This window comes from Schistocerca gregaria, chromosome 8 (genome assembly GCF_023897955.1).
Source record: "Schistocerca gregaria isolate iqSchGreg1 chromosome 8, iqSchGreg1.2, whole genome shotgun sequence".
NCBI lineage: Eukaryota > Metazoa > Arthropoda > Insecta > Orthoptera > Acrididae > Schistocerca > Schistocerca gregaria.
Genome location: NC_064927.1, coordinates 474,172,245 through 474,191,037, shown reverse-complemented (window position 1 = coordinate 474,191,037; position 18,793 = coordinate 474,172,245). Strand labels below are relative to the sequence as shown.

General features: G+C 39.0%; 1 protein-coding gene across 1 annotated transcript in view; it reads left to right on the top strand.

Moving 5' to 3' along the window:
* The window catches only part of LOC126284411 (integrator complex subunit 2), a 94,253-nt gene that overhangs the window by 35,504 nt on the left and 39,956 nt on the right, over nt 1–18,793 (top strand). Inside the window, exons 7-9 of the mRNA XM_049983323.1 lie at nt 6,421–6,618; nt 7,802–7,985; nt 13,692–13,840. Coding sequence (XP_049839280.1) covers nt 6,421–6,618; nt 7,802–7,985; nt 13,692–13,840 — 531 coding nt within the window. The remainder of the gene's footprint in view (nt 1–6,420; nt 6,619–7,801; nt 7,986–13,691; nt 13,841–18,793) is intronic.

Genomic DNA, 18,793 nt, shown 5'->3' with positions numbered 1-18,793 from the left:
CATGTAAACATTTTTCTGGCAGTAATGCAGAACACTGTTTATTTCAGTGTTTAGTCAATATTATTTTTACTATTTCATGAATGAAGACTGTGGCAACAGCCTGCTCTGTTGCATAGACTGAGATCTAGGTTAGGTTGGAATATTGTATTTTGGTTATGAATTTTTGAAGCCTGTTAACGTAATTTCATAGGAAACTATCAAACTATTTCATGGAGCACAATTAAAATTCTTGTGCTTATCATATGGGTGGGCTGTGATGTTTGAGTACATCACATGAGCCATATTTACATCACTTTCACATGTAATTGGCTTCTGTATGGAAATGTCTAACATATTCTGGCATGCAGATAGGTATTTTGCAATTGCGGCAATACCAGGTTGTTTCTTTCCTGGCTTTGCAGTAGATTGTTTCATTTTCTCAAAACAACACTTGCAAATACTTGTTGGATGCTACTTCATCTTCAGATTTATCTATGAAAAAAGCTAGATTAAGGCAAATAAAACAGAAATAAATTATATTTACAGCTGCAGTGTCAGTAGCAACAATATTAGCAAGGAAAATTTGTACTAGACTTCAGCTTACCTAAATATGGATCTTCTTCAGACTTTCCCATTCAGATATTTCTCCCTGTGATCCAGAATCATTGAATTTTTCCTCTAGAGGTTCCAAAATTTTATGATCGTTCAACAGATGTGATATACTTGTAACAGAATTGTAGCAGATTGCAAAATCTAACAAGTACATGCACGAACCTCATGACGGTGCACACACATTGACTCACTCAATCAGGATAACAGCTCTTGTGTTCACTACTGTTTGTTTTGAAATAATTTTAGAAATTGACAACAGAAGACAGCAAGTCATGATGTACAAGTAGCAAGATGTCTGTATATGGTTCCCATACAAAATGAGTCCAGTTTTTAGCAATAGGTATCTCACACTTCAAGAAAACTGTGGCCAAAGATATCTTCAGGTGTAGTCCTGTGGACATGTTGGCTTGGGCACAATCTTTTGGACATGGCGTTGTGGTGTGAGTTACGCTCAGGCTTGATCACTAAAATGCTAAAAATCTGTCAGAACTGTGTCATCTTTTGGTACAATTTATTGTGCAGAAGTTTGGGAAATGTAACTTCAGACTGTTACTGGAATGGAATTTATTGGGAGTATGGCTATTTTTGCTTAATGACACATCTAGAGCTACATTCTTTACATGGGAAATGAACTGTTATTCTAAGTTTATACATGACTGCTAGAGTTGGAATAATAGGTTAAAATCCTGTGTGAAAGTTCAGTGGCTAATTAGTTACCAATATTAGTACCCTGATACCTTCAGGTTTACTTTATTTTTACATGGGAATTGTAAAATGCCAAATCTCACAACACTTCTTCAAAACCACAAATTTCAAATTATGTTGATAAAATCATCTAATTTCACATAATTTTTCTTGTTCTATTTTATGTCAAATTTTCCTGTTTGTAGCAGTTGTCAAAAACTAATTGGGCTTGGGGATTTTTAAGCCACGTCTTTCATGAGTGAGTTTCATTTCGTTAGGGTTCCTCCAACACAATTTCATTCTGGTCTCGCACTACTGGTTTTATATGTTGATTACACTTAAGATCTTTCATACTCTTAGATATTTTTCTATTATTCCAAGAAGAGATGTGCAATGTATAACTTCTCATTTTAGTGATTGCCAGTCATGTAATTGTTTAACAGGACTTTCTACCTATTTATATGCAATACGTTACGTTACGTTTGTTTATGTTTAGGATCAATAACCCGTATCAGGTATTAACCCTCTGCAGGTATTCCTGCATTTTACTACAGTTTACTGGAGTAGAGTAGAGTTTTATTGGTCCTGGTATTCATATAGTACACAAATAGTATATTCTGATGTAGGATGTATAACAAAATATAATATTAATTTTGCATTAATGTCATTGTTTATACATTGAGTGATCACTGAGTTACAATATACAGAGCAAATATTGTACAAAAATAAGGAGTAGATATTTTAAAGCAGAAAGAGCATGTACTGTAATGGCAGATTAATATTTGTATTACAGTAACATTTGCATGGTAAATCATAAAGTTCTAGTAACATTTATATGATACATCACTAATGCAAAGACACAAATCATTAGTGAACTTTCAAGGAACTCGTGGAGGCTATAGAAGCAGTGATGAGTCAATATGCCTTAGCAGTTGACTTAAAATTTGCCATGTCATTTATTGATTTAATTTGTTGGGGAAGTTTATTATAAATAACTTTCCCATAGTACAGGGTTCCTTTTTTATTTAGGGTGGTGTTGGTGGACTCTGGATGAAAGTCTCCTTTTTGCCTGGTGTTATAGGAGTGGATATTTTCATTTTTCTGGAAGCGAGTGGGATTTTCCATTGAACATTTTTCACAAACACGGTTACCTCATACACATATATACATGGAAATGGGAGGACTGCTAGCTTTTTAAAAGAGTGGTCTACAGGTTTTATTCCATTTTACACCTTCCATTATTTGTGTAATTCTTTTTTATAGCCTAAAGAGCTTTTGGCTAAGAGAAGAGTTACCCCAGAACATAATTCCATTTCCTAAGAACTTAATGTTGTCTACATTCTGAAGGTCTTTGTCAGATATCTGAAGCTGAGCAGTTTGCTCACCTATTTTCACATTATATAAATTTAGTGCCAATGTCTTACTTGCTTTTAGTACCAATTTGTTGTGACTGAACCAGTTTTCAATATTGCTCAGTGCCTCTGTTGTAGACTTCTGAAGCATTTCCATTTCTTTCCCATTCACTACCACACTTGTATCGTCAGCAAACTGGATTATGTTCCTGCAGAATTTGCTTAGGTCATTCACATATAACAGAAATATAAGAGGTCCCAGAACGGAAACTTGTGGCACTCCATATTTAATGGTTTCATAGTTTGAATAGTGTTGAGTGAGTTTGATGAAATTTTGATGTTGCATTTCAACCACTTGTTTTCAACTGCTTAGGTATGACTTTATCCAGTTGTTAGATGATCCCCATGTTGTCAAGCATAGGCAGTAGCTCTTTGTGATCTGTGATATCAAATGCCTTAGAGAGATCTAGACACATTCCAATGCCATTTTTGCTGTTATCTAGTCTCTGAAGTACTTCACTTAATAGTGCAAAAATTGCTGTGTCAGTTGATCGACCTTTCCTGAAACCATGTTGTGTTGTGGGTGGTATTTTGTGCTCCTCCAGAAAATCTACTACTCTTCTTTGAAAAATTTTTTCTATGATTTTTGAGAATACAGATAGTAGAGCACAATGGGCGTGTAGTTAGCCACTACATCCTTCGTAACGTTTTTGAATAGCGGTTTGAGCTTAGCTGTTCTTAGGCACAATGGGAAAATTCCAGTTTGAAAGGAACTATTGTAAAGGTGAACTAATGGTTCACTAATCAGATCTCCAATTTTTTTAATAAGGCTGCCTGGGATGCCATCTATTCCAGTGGAATGATTCACTTTTAAAGTTCTGATAACTGACAGGACATCTTTCTGGGTAGTTGGAAAGTGAAACAGTGAAGTAGGATTTATGTTGGTATTTACATATGATACCGGGCATTTTGTATGGCAAGGTGTTGTGACTTTTCTCTATACCAAAGCATTTTCTGGAAATTTACCTCATAGGACTTGCGGTGCTATGTGCAAGATTGTTTATGTAAATTGTGAATAATACTGGCCCTATACCACACCCTTGGTGCTCATTTACACATTGAGACACTGTTGCACACACCGAAACTGAGTTTACTGTCCATGTCATTTCAATAAAGCCAGCCATTACCCATCAAGAGTAGTAGGTACCAGTTCTGTATTGGCCACAATTTCTTGAGGAATTAATGACACGAATGTTCTATACCTTTTGGCCTCCAGTGCTTCACTTTGGAAGATTAAATGTGGTATAGTTTCATCTTCCTCGCACCATAGTCCATGCTAAAGTGCTTCTTTCTTAACACCCTTTGTGTCCAGGTGTTTTTATTAAGTTCCCAGTGCCTGTCATAGCTCTACCATGAGTGTAACCTGTCTCCTGTTCAAGCCCTGGATTGCAGAACTTCTCTTGAAGCATCATTAGCTTGCCATATTTTTGATTTTGGATCTGCAGGCTGCCTATTGATCTTGTTACATATTTTTGATTCTTAATTGTGTTAGTGATAGTTAGGGCAGGTTTCGGTACAGCAAATGAAGTCATCGCTCTTTTCCTAGCCAGCCAATCAGGTTGTTCATTGCCATTAACTCTTGAGTGACCAGGTGCCCACAAAAGGTTTACCTTGTTGCTTCCTCTAGTCTCATAAGAGAATTGTGGAATCCCATAATGATCTTTGATCTTGTTGCGAGTACTGCGAGAGCGATTTCAGTGCTGCTAGGCTGTATGAATGAATGCAGATATTGTGATCCATGTAGCACCTACACAGATTCTCCTCCATACACTCTCTGATAGCAAGTATTCATGCGTGGAATACTGTGGCCAGCTTCCCTAGAGTGATTGCTCTTTCTATTCTAGGCTGTATCCTGTATACTACGGCCCCAGCACATTTTTATGTTTCCTACCCACCAGTAAACCAGGCTATGTCCCCTGAATGGTATTTGGTTCCTTCTTCCACTGCTGCCTACTTCCAACTGCTGCCTTGAAAGGTTTATTAAAGCGACTGGAAATTATTGTATAGTCAGCTGGTATTTCATTGGCCATTCCTAATTTGCCACATTCATTATATTGGGGTGGGATACTGTATATTCCTAAGGTTTCCCATTATTGCCGGGTCTTAACCTGTGTACACCCACCACTGCCTCCGTTGTAACCCAAAGGTGTAATGGAAGCATGTCTATCATGGTCTTCATGACAGTGGTTGGTGTTCTGCTAACTCTGCCTGTTACGGTAAAGAAAGCCAGTCTGTGCCCCCTAGCTGAGCTCTGTAGTAGCCACGTGCTGTTCTACTTTATTTCACTGTCCTGTAGCTGCATAAATTATCATAGGTCTTGTTACAGCTAGATATATATCTAGTACGTACTCTTGGAAAGTAGACTCCAGCTTTTACCACAGGCGTGTCTAGTGCACATAAGAGCACCATTTGCCTTGGAGCATGTATTCGTTATGTGAAGGGTCCGTGATAGTTTTGCATCATCAGTAGTTGTTACCTGTACACACATCACTGCCCCCCTCTAGTGGTAGAATCTCATCAAGAAGCTTGAGGCTGCAGTATGTGTCCTGGGTATGCTTCCTTGTGAACAGTACTACAACAGTTTTCCTGGAGTTGACTTTTATAACCTGTTTCCTGCATCAGTTTTGCAGATGGTTGAGGGCGCAAGGTGCTACTTTTCTAATGGTACTTGCAAATTTGCCAAGAATTACTATGAATGAATTGTCTTTGTATTCTGCTGTGAGGTGATGTTGACCAGTGGAGATCACTGTAGGATAACTGCCATCCTAAAAACCAAGACGGCAGTCCTATAGATTGTTTTCCTATCTCTTGTGTCACCTTTTACTGGATCCAATTTCCTGAGAAGTGGGAGTGTTAGATCCCTCCCTTGTTCTTTTGTTCCCTGTCTCGGGGAGGTGGAAGGGGCCTGCCCATCATTCTGAGGCAGTCTCTTTTTTGGAAGTCTTATGTTTAGTAAGCCATTCTTTGCCTTCCTTTCCCTTTTGTTCTGTGAGAAGTTTTCTCCTTGAGCCCCAGACAAGAATTTGATTTTTATGGTCCAACGTCTCAGTCACATTTTCCACTTCTTGGATAAGTCTGTCACCCAAACCAGTTGCAGAAACATCTTCCATCAGTTCCAGCCATGTTGCGTGGGTGTTTGAGGTCTCATCAAGTCCCTCAAAGTTTTGTATTGTTTTCTGTGTTCTTTATTTTGGTGCCATTAGAACTGGGATATACCAAGTCAACGTGAGAGGAGCCCTACGTGGTGCAAGGCTAATTACTCAGAGAGGCTGCTCGGTATCCCTGAGGGTACATTGACAACACATCTTCCCATGTGTCATGGACCCCTCAGCACAGATCCCATCAAACCTTGTTGTGGGTATGTAGGGACTTGGGGAAGGAGTATTGGAATGATTGTGGGAGAGATGGGGTGTTGTGGGACATGCTTTGTCTGATTCATCCACTGAGATCTGTCTAGCAAGGGAGATGGCCAGTAGCTGTACTACAGCTGGTATAACCCTCACCTTCATGTGAACACACAAACCTCTCTGCCGACAGGGTCAGTGCTACAACAAGGCAATGTCCCCTGGAGAGGTGTAATAAATTCATTGATTACAGTACTTCAATATGTGATTAATGAAATAAACATTTTTTATTAATGGTTTTAGCAACATTGATATTCCCTCTTTTAATAACCTTATGTGATATACTGTATAACAAATAATACTGGTATTTACCTACCTTGTTGTTCCAGATTCCAGGAAGAGGAAGTGTCACTAATAGTACAGCTTTTGACATCTCATCCCCCACCATCTCCTGCTGGAGTCCGATTTGTGTCACTGGGTCTTTGCATGCTCATTGCTTGTCCCTCTCTCATCAGTCAACAAGAACATGAAAAGCGAAGCATAGAGTGGGTTCAGTGGCTTGTTAGGGAAGAAGCATATTTTGAAAGGTGAGCAGCTGTGCACAAATATGCCTTTTTTATTCTTCTCTCAACCACAATATATAATTTAGTGTCTGTGTATGTGCGGATGGATATGTGTGTGTGTGCGCGAGTGTATACTTGTCCCTTTTTCCTCCTAAAGTAAGTCTTTCCGCTCCCAGGATTGGAATGACCCATTACCCTCTCCCTTCAAACCCACATCCTTTCATCTTTCCCTCTCCTTCCCTCTTTCCTGATGAAACAACCGTTGGTTGCGAAAGCTTGAATTTTATGTGTATGTTTGTGTATCTATCAACATGTCAGCACTTTCGTTTGGTAATTCACATGATCTTTGTTTTTAAAAATATATAATTTATTTCTTTAAGCTTACTTCTGCTCAAATTATGACAGTATGTGCATTAATTTTGTAAATAATGTTAAAGAAAGTGGATTAAATTGCACTTGACCAGAAAGTTGGTTAGAACACCAAGGTTTTTCAATTTGCATTGGAGGGGACTCACTCAGCCAAATGTAGGTTTAAGGTCAATTCCAGATCGTGGCAAACTTTGACATTATTTGCATTAACATAGCATTGCTAGAGGTGGAAAGAAACAATACATGACCAACGAGGGATCAAAACTCAAACCTTACCCACTAAATCACCATGACACTTGATTTGTTCCCTGTGGAAATCATTTTGAAACAAATTAAAGTTTGTAATTCAGACCAAATGCCAAGATTCATTGATTAAAGTAGCTCCCCCCCCCCCCCCCCTTCCCTACCTCCTCACCATCATGACCAAGTGCTTCCACATGTAGTTGCCCGCATGATTCAAACTCTTCAGAATTGCTATACAGTCCCATCTTAACCTTGTTACATTAACATCCGTTTGGTCCACTCAGCGATGCATTGAGGGGCATCTGTTCATTCCCAATCACGGGTGAAGGAAGTGATGCATACTCTGTCTGCTGCTCACCTGAAAACGCTTTTTGTCATGGTATTATAAAACTTGTGTAACAGTGGACCAAGTGCATTGAAAAATAGTGAAAATTATATTTAAAAATTATTTTGTTTTAAGTTTTGTTCAGTTGTAACAAGTTATAAAAATTTAGTGCAGATACTTATTGAGTTATCATCTTGTGTAGGAGGAATGTAAAATTTTTTGTTGAACGTTATTGTAAATAATATTTATTGTTCTTAATCTTATCAACAGCTCCAGTGGAGTGACAGCATCATTTGGAGAAATGCTGTTGCTTATGGCAATCCATTTCCACAGCAATCAGCTAAGTGCTATCTGTGAACTAGTATGTTCCACCCTTGGAATGAAAGTACAGATACGTTCAAACAACATGACACGAATGAAACAAATTTTCACTCAGGAGATTTTTACAGAGCAGGTAATGGACTGTTTATTGTGTATTAGTGACTGAACACTTTACAGGTTGGCTTATTCAGTACATCCAAGAAGTCATTTTACCCCTAGGCAAAAACAGTGTATTATATATTGGGGCACTTACATGCAAAAGCTTTTTGTCCAGCAGATATGTATGTGCATCATCATGCCCACAATAGAGGTCTATGCATCTACAAGTCCTCCTTGACATCTGTGGAGCATATTGCGAGTTATGCTTCAAATGGTTGCCTAAACACTTTAGCATAATTTTTATTGTTGTAAAACTCTTGAACCATGTGGGACTTGATTATTCCCCATAACGAGCTGGCAGGTATGGTTGCCATTTCAATCAGATCTGAATAGCACAGTGTACTGGAGCTGCATTTTCTTGTAACAACACATCATCCTTTATTCCCTTGCCTTTGAGCTGGGGTATTAATCCATTCAGAACTTGTAGAAATAACTATTTCCTTCAGTTACCATTCAAAGAAATGCAGTCCAAACAGGTATATGATGATTTTCCAGTGCTTATTGTAACATGAGATGAGTTCTTTTCCCTCTCTTGTGCATACTAGAGATTTTTCTTGAACAACAAAGCCACATACTTCCTGTCTGAACTGTGATATATCTCATATTTATCAGAAAATAACACACTTAGGCGAGACACACCATTCAGAGATTGTGACAACAAAGCATGCTAGACTGCAGTTTGCTGCTCTGTATCATTATCAGATAATTCATTAAAAACGTTGGTCAAAATCCTTTTGAAATCTTTTTTAACATGTTATGCATTGAAGACCAGGGTACTTGAAGGTCAGCTGCTGTTTTTCGAATGTATTTAAGACTGCTCAGTTGATTGAGTGATGGCAGTACTTGTTTCCTCTCACAATTTGTTATGTCGACTATATGGCCTGTGTTTAAGGCTGTCTTGGGGGAGGGGGGAACAAGCAGGCTTGATTTATGAGATGGGATCTTTCCAAAGCAGTCTGTAAACACATCATCATTGTCTGCCTGTGTTCATGTACCCCCACATGTGCCACAAATGACTTGACGACATTGTATATGTATCTGCTCACATCAGCTATGGTTTTACAACTGAAACTATTCAGTACTGATAATGATGTTTTTTACCTGCTTCAGAATAGGAATATGAATAAAATAAGTAAATAGTTTTATGTTTTTGACCATTTCTTATGGATGGAATTTTTGAAAGCCTGTAATTTAAAGTTAATATGTTCCCTACATATATAACACATTGGTGATCATCATATCATGCCCATCAGTTACATACAGGGTTTTATTAAAGTCAACTATTATAACATCTGCTTATTTATTTAAGACTCAAAATATGTAAACAGAATAGCTGGCCAGTACTCGCTTTTAGGAATCAGAATTCCATGTACAGCCAGTTGCCACATAAGAAAATATTGCTGATGCTGGTGCCAGCGAAGTATTAGAAAATCTTAAGTAAACATACTGTCCTGCTGTTTGAAAAAAGTACCCTATTGGTAAATGTTCAGTTGATAGCCTTGCAAATCTGAATAATTTTATCTTTATTTGTTCCTTCCTAGTCCACCATGTCTTTACTTAGAACTTAAAATAATCGTCTCTTTCACTCCCTTCTTCACAGGGGAAGTAGTGCATTCAGAGTTGGGAGACTTGGAGTTTTAGTCTGCTTATCGTATTTACTAATTAAATTTAGTACTTCCCTTTGACAATTTTTCATCTGCATTGTGCTCATTAATAAATTGATACAGCTTTCCTGCTCTCTCCTCTCATCACATGTTTGTTGCACTACACATTACTTTGGATGTGTGGTGCATAGTGGTTAAGAGAGGGAGGAATGGAGTTCATAGACGCATCCAGCTCTACAAGTTTCAATTTCATGGGACCTCTCTGAGTTACTTTAGGTGAATGCCTTATCACTGCTTAAAACAGATCATAGCTCTCCAACTGAGCTGGTATGCTCCCTAATACAATGTTGGTAAGATGTTAAACCCAAACCATTTCTTCTACCATTTCTCTTAGACAATTAACAGATACCACTGATTTTATTGGTTTACAGATTATGTTATGTTGTAACATTAGTTACCAGTTTCTTTCTGTAATTATGTCTTAGTGTAACTAAAGATCTTTCTAGGGAAGGAAATAGCTCTATGACTCTGAATTTACTTTTGTTGATATTTGACAGAGATACAAGTGAATTGTTGGTGTTGATCTCAGATGAGCATGGAATTGTATTTTGTGTTGTTCATATTTGTAGCAATTGAGTTATATAATTCGTGAAACCTCCCCCCATGAACCATGGACCTTGCTGTTGGTGGGGAGGCTTGCGTGCCTCAGCGATACAGATGGCCGTACCGTAGGTGCAACCACAACGGAGGGGTATCTGTTGAGAGGCCAGACAAATGTGTGGTTCCTGAAGAGGGGCAGCAGCCTTTTCAGTAGTTGCAGGGGCAACAGTCTGGATGATTGACTGACCTGGCCTTGCAACATTAACCAAAACGGCCTTGCTGTGCTGGTACTGTGAACGGCTGAAAGCAAGGGGAAACTACAGCCGTAATTTTTCCCGAGGACATGCAGCTTTACTGTATGATTAAATGATGATGGCATCCTCTTGGGTAAAATATTCCGGAGGTAAAATAGTCCCCCATTCGGATCTCCGGGCGGGGACTACTCAGGAGGATGTCGTTATCAGTAGAAAGAAAACTGGCATTCTACGGATCGGAGCGTGGAATGTCAGATCCCTTAATCGGGCAGGTAGGTTAGAAAATTTAAAAAGGGAAATGGATAGGTTAAAGTTAGATATAGTGGGAATTAGTGAAGTTCGGTGGCAGGAGGAACAAGACTTCTGGTCAGGTGACTACAGGGTTATAAACACAAAATCAAATAGGGGTAATGCAGGAGTAGGTTTAATAATGAATAGGAAAATAGGAATGCGGATAAGCTACTACAAACAGCATAGTGAACGCATTATTGTGGCCAAGATAGATACGAAGCCCACACCTACTACAGTAGTACAAGTTTATATGCCAACTAGCTCTGCAGATGATGAAGAAATTGAAGAAATGTACGATGAAATAAAAGAAATTATTCAGATAGTGAAGGGAGACGAAAATTTAATAGTAATAGGTGACTGGAATTCGAGTGTAGGAAAAGGGAGAGAAGGAAACATAGTAGGTGAATATGGATTGGGGCTAAGAAATGAAAGAGGAAGCCGCCTAGTAGAATTTTGCACAGAGCACAACTTAATCATAGCTAACACTTGGTTTAAGAATCATGAAAGAAGGTTGTATACGTGGAAGAACCCTGGAGATACTAAAAGGTATCAGATAGATTATATAATGGTAAGACAGAGATTTAGGAACCAGGTTTTAAGTTGTAAGACATTTTCAGGGGCAGATGTGGACTCTGACCACAATCTATTGGTTATGACCTGTAGATTAAAACCGAAGAAACTGCAAAAATGTGGGAAATTAAGGAGATGGGACCTGGATAAACTGAAAGAACCAGAGGTTGTACAGAGTTTCAGGGAGAGCATAAGGGAACAATTGACAGGAATAGGGGAAAGAAATACAGTAGAAGAAGAATGGGTAGCTCTGAGGGATGTAGTAGTGAAGGCAGCAGAGGATAAAGTAGGTACAAAGACGAGGGCTGCTAGAAATCCTTGGGTAACAGAAGAAATATTGAAATTAATTGATGAAAGGAGAAAATATAAAAATGCAGTAAATGAAGCAGGCAAAAAGGAATACAAACGTCTCAAAAATGAGATCGACAGGAAGTGCAAAATGGCTAAACAGGGATGGCTAGAGGACAAATGTAAGGATGTAGAAGCTTATCTCACTAGGGGTAAGATAGATACTGCCTACAGGAAAATTAAAGAGACCTTTGGCGAGAAGAGAACCACGTGTATGAATATCAAGAGCTCAGATGGCAGCCCAGTTCTAAGCAAAGAAGGGAAGGCAGAAAGGTGGAAGGAGTATATAGAAGGTTTATACAAGGGCGATGTACTTGAGGACAATATTATGGAAATGGAAGAGGATGTAGATGAAGACGAAATGGGAGATACGATACTGCGTGAAGAGTTTGACAGAGCACTGCAAGACCTGAGTCGAAACAAGGCCCCCGGAGTAGACAACATTCCATTAGAACTACTGACGGCCTTGGGACAACCAGTCCTGACAAAACTCTACCAGCTGGTGAGCAAGATGTATGAGACAGGCGAAATACCCTCAGACTTCAAGAAGAATATAATAATTCCAATCCCAAAGAAAGCAGGTGCTGACAGATGTGAAAATTACCGAACTATCAGTTTAATAAGCCACGGCTGCAAAATACTAACGCGAATTCTTTACAGACGAATGGAAAAACTGGTAGATGCAGACCTTGGGGAGGATCAGTTTGGATTCCGTCGAAATGTTGGAACACGTGAGGCAATACTGACCTTACGACTTATCTTAGAAGAAAGATTAAGAAAAGGCAAACCTACGTTTCTAGCATTTGTAGACTTAGAGAAAGCTTTTGACAATGTTGACTGGAATACTCTTTTTAAAATTCTAAAGGTGGCAGGGGTAAAATACAGGGAGCGAAAGGCTATTTATAATTTGTACAGAAACCAGATGGCAGTCATAAGAGTCGAGGGGCATGAAAGGGAAGCAGTGGTTGGGAAAGGAGTGAGACAGGGTTGTAGCCTCTCCTCGATGTTATTCAATCTGTATATTGAGCAAGCAGTAAAGGAAACAAAAGAAAAATTTGGAGTAGGTATTAAAATTCATGGAGACGAAGTAAAAACTTTGAGGTTCGCCGATGACATTGTAATTCTGTCAGAGACGGCAAAGGACTTGGAAGAGCAGTTGAACGGAATGGACAGTGTCTTGAAAGGAGGATATAAGATGAACATTAACAAAAGCAAAACGAGGATAATGGAATGTAGTCAAATTAAATCGGGTGATGCTGAGGGAATTAGATTAGGAAATGAGACACTTAAAGTAGTAAAGGAGTTTTGCTATTTAGGAAGTAAAATAACTGATGATGGTCGAAGTAGAGAGGATATAAAATGTAGACTGGCAATGGCAAGGAAAGCGTTTCTGAAGAAGAGAAATTTGTTAACATCGAATATAGATTTATGTATTAGGAAGTCGTTTCTGAAAGTATTTGTTTGGAGTGTAGCCATGTATGGAAGTGAAACATGGACGATAACTAGTTTGGACAAGAAGAGAATAGAAGCTTTCAAAATGTGTTGCTACAGAAGAATACTGAAGATAAGGTGGATAGATCACGTAACTAATGAGGAGGTATTGAATAGGATTGGGGAGAAGAGAAGTTTGTGGCACAACTTGACTAGAAGAAGGGATCGGTTGGTAGGACATGTTTTGAGGCATCAAGGGATCACAAATTTAGCATTGGAGGGCAGCGTGGAGGGTAAAAATCGTAGAGGGAGACCGAGAGATGAGTACACTAAGCAGATTCAGAAGGATGTAGGTTGCAGTAGGTACTGGGAGATGAAGCAGCTTGCACAGGATAGAGTAGCATGGAGAGCTGCATCAAACCAGTCTCAGGACTGAAGACAACAACAACAACAACAATTCGTGAAAGTACTTATTGTTATAGTTGTGTATTATGTGTGCAACAAAGAATAATACAGACAACTGCAAACTTTTTATAGCTTTGTGTGAAATTGATTGTGCTCGTATGATTATCTCAATTCTAGGTTGTGACATCACATGCTGTGAAAGTGCCAGTTACAGCCAATCTCAATGCTGACATTCCAGGATTCCTGCCAATCCATTGCATTCACCAGCTACTGAAGAGCAGAGCATTCACAAAACACAGAGTGCCCATCAAGGACTGGATTTACAAGTATATATATCAATGTTTTATCCATATTTAGCTTGAGAGTATGGGTTGATTATAATTGAAGTTCCAGTTTCAAATTTACAAGTATAAATATCAATGTTTTATCCATATTTAGCTTGAGAGTATGGGTTGATTATAATTGAAGTTCCAGTTTCAAAGTGCTGTAAACAAAGAACCACTGCTCAGAATGACATCAAATGTGAATGGAATATTATCAAAGTAGGAGGGATATGCTATGGAAACAAAGAGAATTTAATGACAGTTTTCTCACTAGATGGCCACTGTAAGTGTCGTAATGTAAATAGATTCGGCTACAAATGACAGATGAATTGCAATACAATGGGTATGGTGTCCATTAAACCAACTGTATTAAGCAATGTGCATGATCACACAAATTTGGCCTTCAACAGTTGTGGAACTGTTAATTAGGAAAGCCCATCCACCACAGCAAGTTCGTACCACATCATATGTGAAAATTTGTTTTTAATTCTCCTAAGGCCAAATACTGCATAAAAAGCAATGATGAAATCAGTTTTTAATTGTCTTTAGTCCAAAAACTAAGTCAGAAGCAACAGTTAAATTGGTTTTTAATTGATGTGAGACTAGCACGAGACATGTTCGATATGCTGTTCACTGTTTCATGCCACAAGTTGAAATCGAGAAACTGTGAGTTCGACAACATATGGCAGTCTGTCAGGGCTCATGTTCAGAATGTGTTTCGCAGTGCGTGCCTTCAGTTCAGCTATTTTGTAATCGGAGCACTGAGCACAATATCTTTCAGATAATGCCACAAGCCAGAAGTTACATGGATAAAGATCAGACGATTTGGACGGCAAGGCTGTAGAAAAATGATGGCTGGTAATTCTAGCATTTGCAGAATGTCCCTGCAGCAGCTGCTTCACTGGTTCTGCAATGTGCGGTGGAGCGCCATCTTCCACAAAAATCATGCTGCCTGCATATCGAAGCTGTTTAAGTATTGGAATGATGTCAGTGCGCAAAAGACACTCATAGTGTTTACCAGTGACTGTACAGGTAACAGGACCCATAACCATCGCCTTCAAAAAATATGGCCCAAAGATCAATGATGCTGTAATCCTGTAAGACACAGTTACCTTTGCAGAATGAAACTGTACTGGTTGATGTGCGAGTGGATTTTCCATTGCTCAACTTCTGCAGTTCGGTGTACTGTCACGTTCGTGGAGATGGGAATGGTCTTTGTCTGTCCACAGAGCATTCCATGGCCATTCATTTTCTACTCCCATGTGAGCAAGAAATTGTAGAGCAAACACTTGCCTTTCTGACAAGTCAGGATGAAGCAGTTCCTGAACATTGGTAATTTTGTATGGCTGGCAATACAAGATGTTTTGTAGAATTTTATGCACCGTGCTCACAGGTGTGCCCGTAAGTTCCCCATGATCTGCATGTTTGTACAGGACCACTTGACCCCTCCTGCAATGCTGTTGCCCATCTACAATTATGTCAGATCAATTGTTTTTGACCCTCTGCCACACTGCACTTCAAAATAACTTAAATAATCTGTCTTTTTCAAATTTTGTAATCATTTTCTCCAGACCCTTGGCAGACATTGCACCAATGCCTTTCTTTACACCCTTAGTGTCTGGAACTTCTGCAGACCTACTGACACACAGTCACCGTTCTTGTAAAAATGGTGTACCAGCAGCACATGGCCCTACATTAAGAGTCATGTTGAACATCTCAGTTGCAAACTGACGAACAGCTGTGTACCCTGTGACTGTTGTTTTTCAGATTCTGTTGCTTACAGTACCACAAACCTGAAGTTTCCATTGTTTAGATTTTTTGTTAATTTTTTTGTCACCGTCAAGTTTCCCCTTTCATTGGTAATATTATGTTCAAATTTGACATCATGCAGTGGTTCACTGTTATAGCATTTTGAAACTGGAACTTTAATTGTAATCATCCTATATATTGTTAAGAATTGTCAGTATTTCAGCAAAATATAAAATAAAGACATGGTTTTTTAAAGTTGACATAAATATCTGTGCACAACATAATCAAAGTACGTACTTAGAAATGATTCAGGCACTATTATTTTCCCACAAGGATTTATTAGTGTCTATGTGGAATTGGAGTAACAGGTCATACATCTGATATCATGTCTTGAATTTAATGGGGAAAATGAAGCTTCCTTAGTAACAAATCAGGTGAAAAGAAGGGGAAAACAGGATAGCTCAGATTAAAATATTATGTGCATGCTGTTGACAGCACTGAGGGATGAGGCTCTTTGTGACTTAATAATAACAAATAATGGGAACTGGCAAAAGGACTTGTTCCTATGGCTGAGGAAGCAACATTTTTCATTGCACCACACCCCCCACCAAAAAGAAAAAAAAAAGTGGGAGAAAAGAGGCTGATTTCATATTTGTGTAATTACTTGCCATCTGCGAATGCACGAATTAACTATTGTGCTATTTTGACTACCTTCTGGTTTACATTTAAGAGCACTTGCATCACAGGCTGCTTGTGATGACAGAAAATTTTAACAGAATGTTTTCAACTTCACTCTTAAAAGGAGCAATGGAACAAAGTGTGAACATTAAGTTTTGTATTAAAGAGTAGAAGTGCTATAGACACACTTTTGCAATGAAACAAACTGTTTGTGACTGTCAAGTTTTTTGAGTTATAAAAATGTTTCAAGTGGCATGCAAGGGTTCATGATGGTAGACAGAGCACTGAAAGTAATCCACATCCAGGAGCATCGTCGACAATTCAAGTTGTACAAAATGTTCAAAAAGGGGCTGAAATTCTTTGAAGTGATTGTGGTACCCTACCATGTTAATTGAGGAGCTCACTGGAATTCCTAAAACAATTGTGTGTTGCTTTACAGACAATTTTAGCATAGACAGAGGTCCACCTGGAATATGTTAACTTTTCATCTGGAACATTTTTGTCATATGAGCCTATTTTTTGAGATATTTAATTGTTCCAAGTTAAAACAAACACACTATATATATACAGACACATTGATACTCATATAAGACTGTTAGATATTATTTAGCTGTCAGACTAACTCCTTCATCGGAAATAGGCAAAACACACACACACTCATGCGTGCCCACACACACACACTCAAGTGTGCGTGCGCACGCACACACACACACACACACACACACACACACACACACACACACACACACACACGGTATGTGCTATTGCAGTCAGGCCTCAGAAACCTGGGATGACAGTGGTTTGTTTTTGTGTGTGTGTGTGTGTGTGTGTGTGGGTGTGTGTGTGTTTGCGTCTGACAAAGAACTTAATTCAAAGTAAATGGACAGATAAAAACAAATCTATTCACCAAACAGTGGCAGGGAAACACACGCATAAAAGGATTTAACTTTTACAAGCTTTCGGAGCCAGTGGCTCCTTCTTCTGGCGGAAGAGTTGAAGTGGAAGAAAGAGGGGTGAAGGAAAAAGACAGGAGAGGTTTACTAGATGGTAAGTCTCCCCTGACTTGGGGTTGCGGTTGAGTTTTCTAAACCGTACCCCTTTCCCTAAACCTCTTGTGTTCTTTTCCTTCACGCCTCTTCCTTCTCCTTCAACTCTCTCACAAGAAGAAGGAGCCACTGGCTCCAAAAGCTTGTAAAAGTTAAATCCTTTTGTTAGTGTGTTCCCCTGCCACCACCTGACGAGTAGATATATTTTTTTGTCTGTCCATTAACATTATATAAATAAAATAGAAAGAAACTTCCACATGGGAAAAATGTATTAAAAACAAAGATTCCAAGACTTACCAAGCAGGAAAGCGCCGGTAGATAGGCACAATAAATAAAACACACAAACACACACACAGAATTTCTAGCTTTCGCAACCGACGGTTGCTTCTTCAGGAAAGAGGGAAGGAGAGGGAAAGACGAAAGGATGTGGGTTTTAAGGGAGAGGGTAAGGAATCATTCCAATCCCGGGAGCGGAAAGACTTACCTTAGGGGGAAAAAAGGACAGGTGTACACTCGCACACACACACATATCCATCCGCACATACACAGACACAAGCAACCGTCGGTTGCAAAAGCTAGAAATTCTGTTTGTGTGTTTTATTTATTGTGCCTATCTACCGGCACTTTCCCGCTTGATAAGTCTTGGAATCTTTGTTTTTAATACATTAACATTATATTATCAATAAACGACTTAATTCGATATCTAAATAATACCTAGTAGTCATTCATTAATGTCCCTATCTGCCACTTAATGCTTCATTTCTCAGGTGCGTAACTATCTAACTGTTTTGTATAATTGCTACTCCATTGTGAACTTTCCGTTACATACAACAGTAAACACTTAGAAACGCAACAATTCTGAGATGCAAAAGTACTGTGATGTGGTTGCTATCACTGCAAAATAGCTCAGCATAGTGTCATTAGCCCACTCTTCCATTGCATTCAGGGAACCCGGGTTGCTGATGATGTCAAGTCCATCTATACTGCTGTATGTCTCTGTTGCATCACGGGGACTGGTCCTTGTACCCACATGAACTGGCTACTTTCAACTGGTGCCAGTGTAAGCTTAGCAGAAATTTTTCATAATTTCATTTAAAATTTCTGTTTGACTGCACAGTTCTCTGGCATTAAAGCCTTTTGGTTCAGGTCTTTGAGCAGTGGAATCTTTGCAAATCAGTTTACTGCTTTTTATACATGATTTTCAAAATAACCACAGTTTAACTGCTTGACTCTGTTCCAGCAAATGAGTGGTGTGAACAGGGCTGTGCATTGTCACTTCTCCTCTTCATTGTGGTCTTGGATGAGAGAATAACTGTGATGGCAGAAAAAACTGGAGAAGACAAGATAAAATCAATGGTCCAGAATGCGATTTTCACTCTGCAGCGGAGTGTGCGGTGATATGAAACTTTCTGACAGATTAAAACTGTGTGCCGGTCCGAGACTCAAGCTCAGGACCTTTGCCTTTCGCGGACAAGTGCTCTAC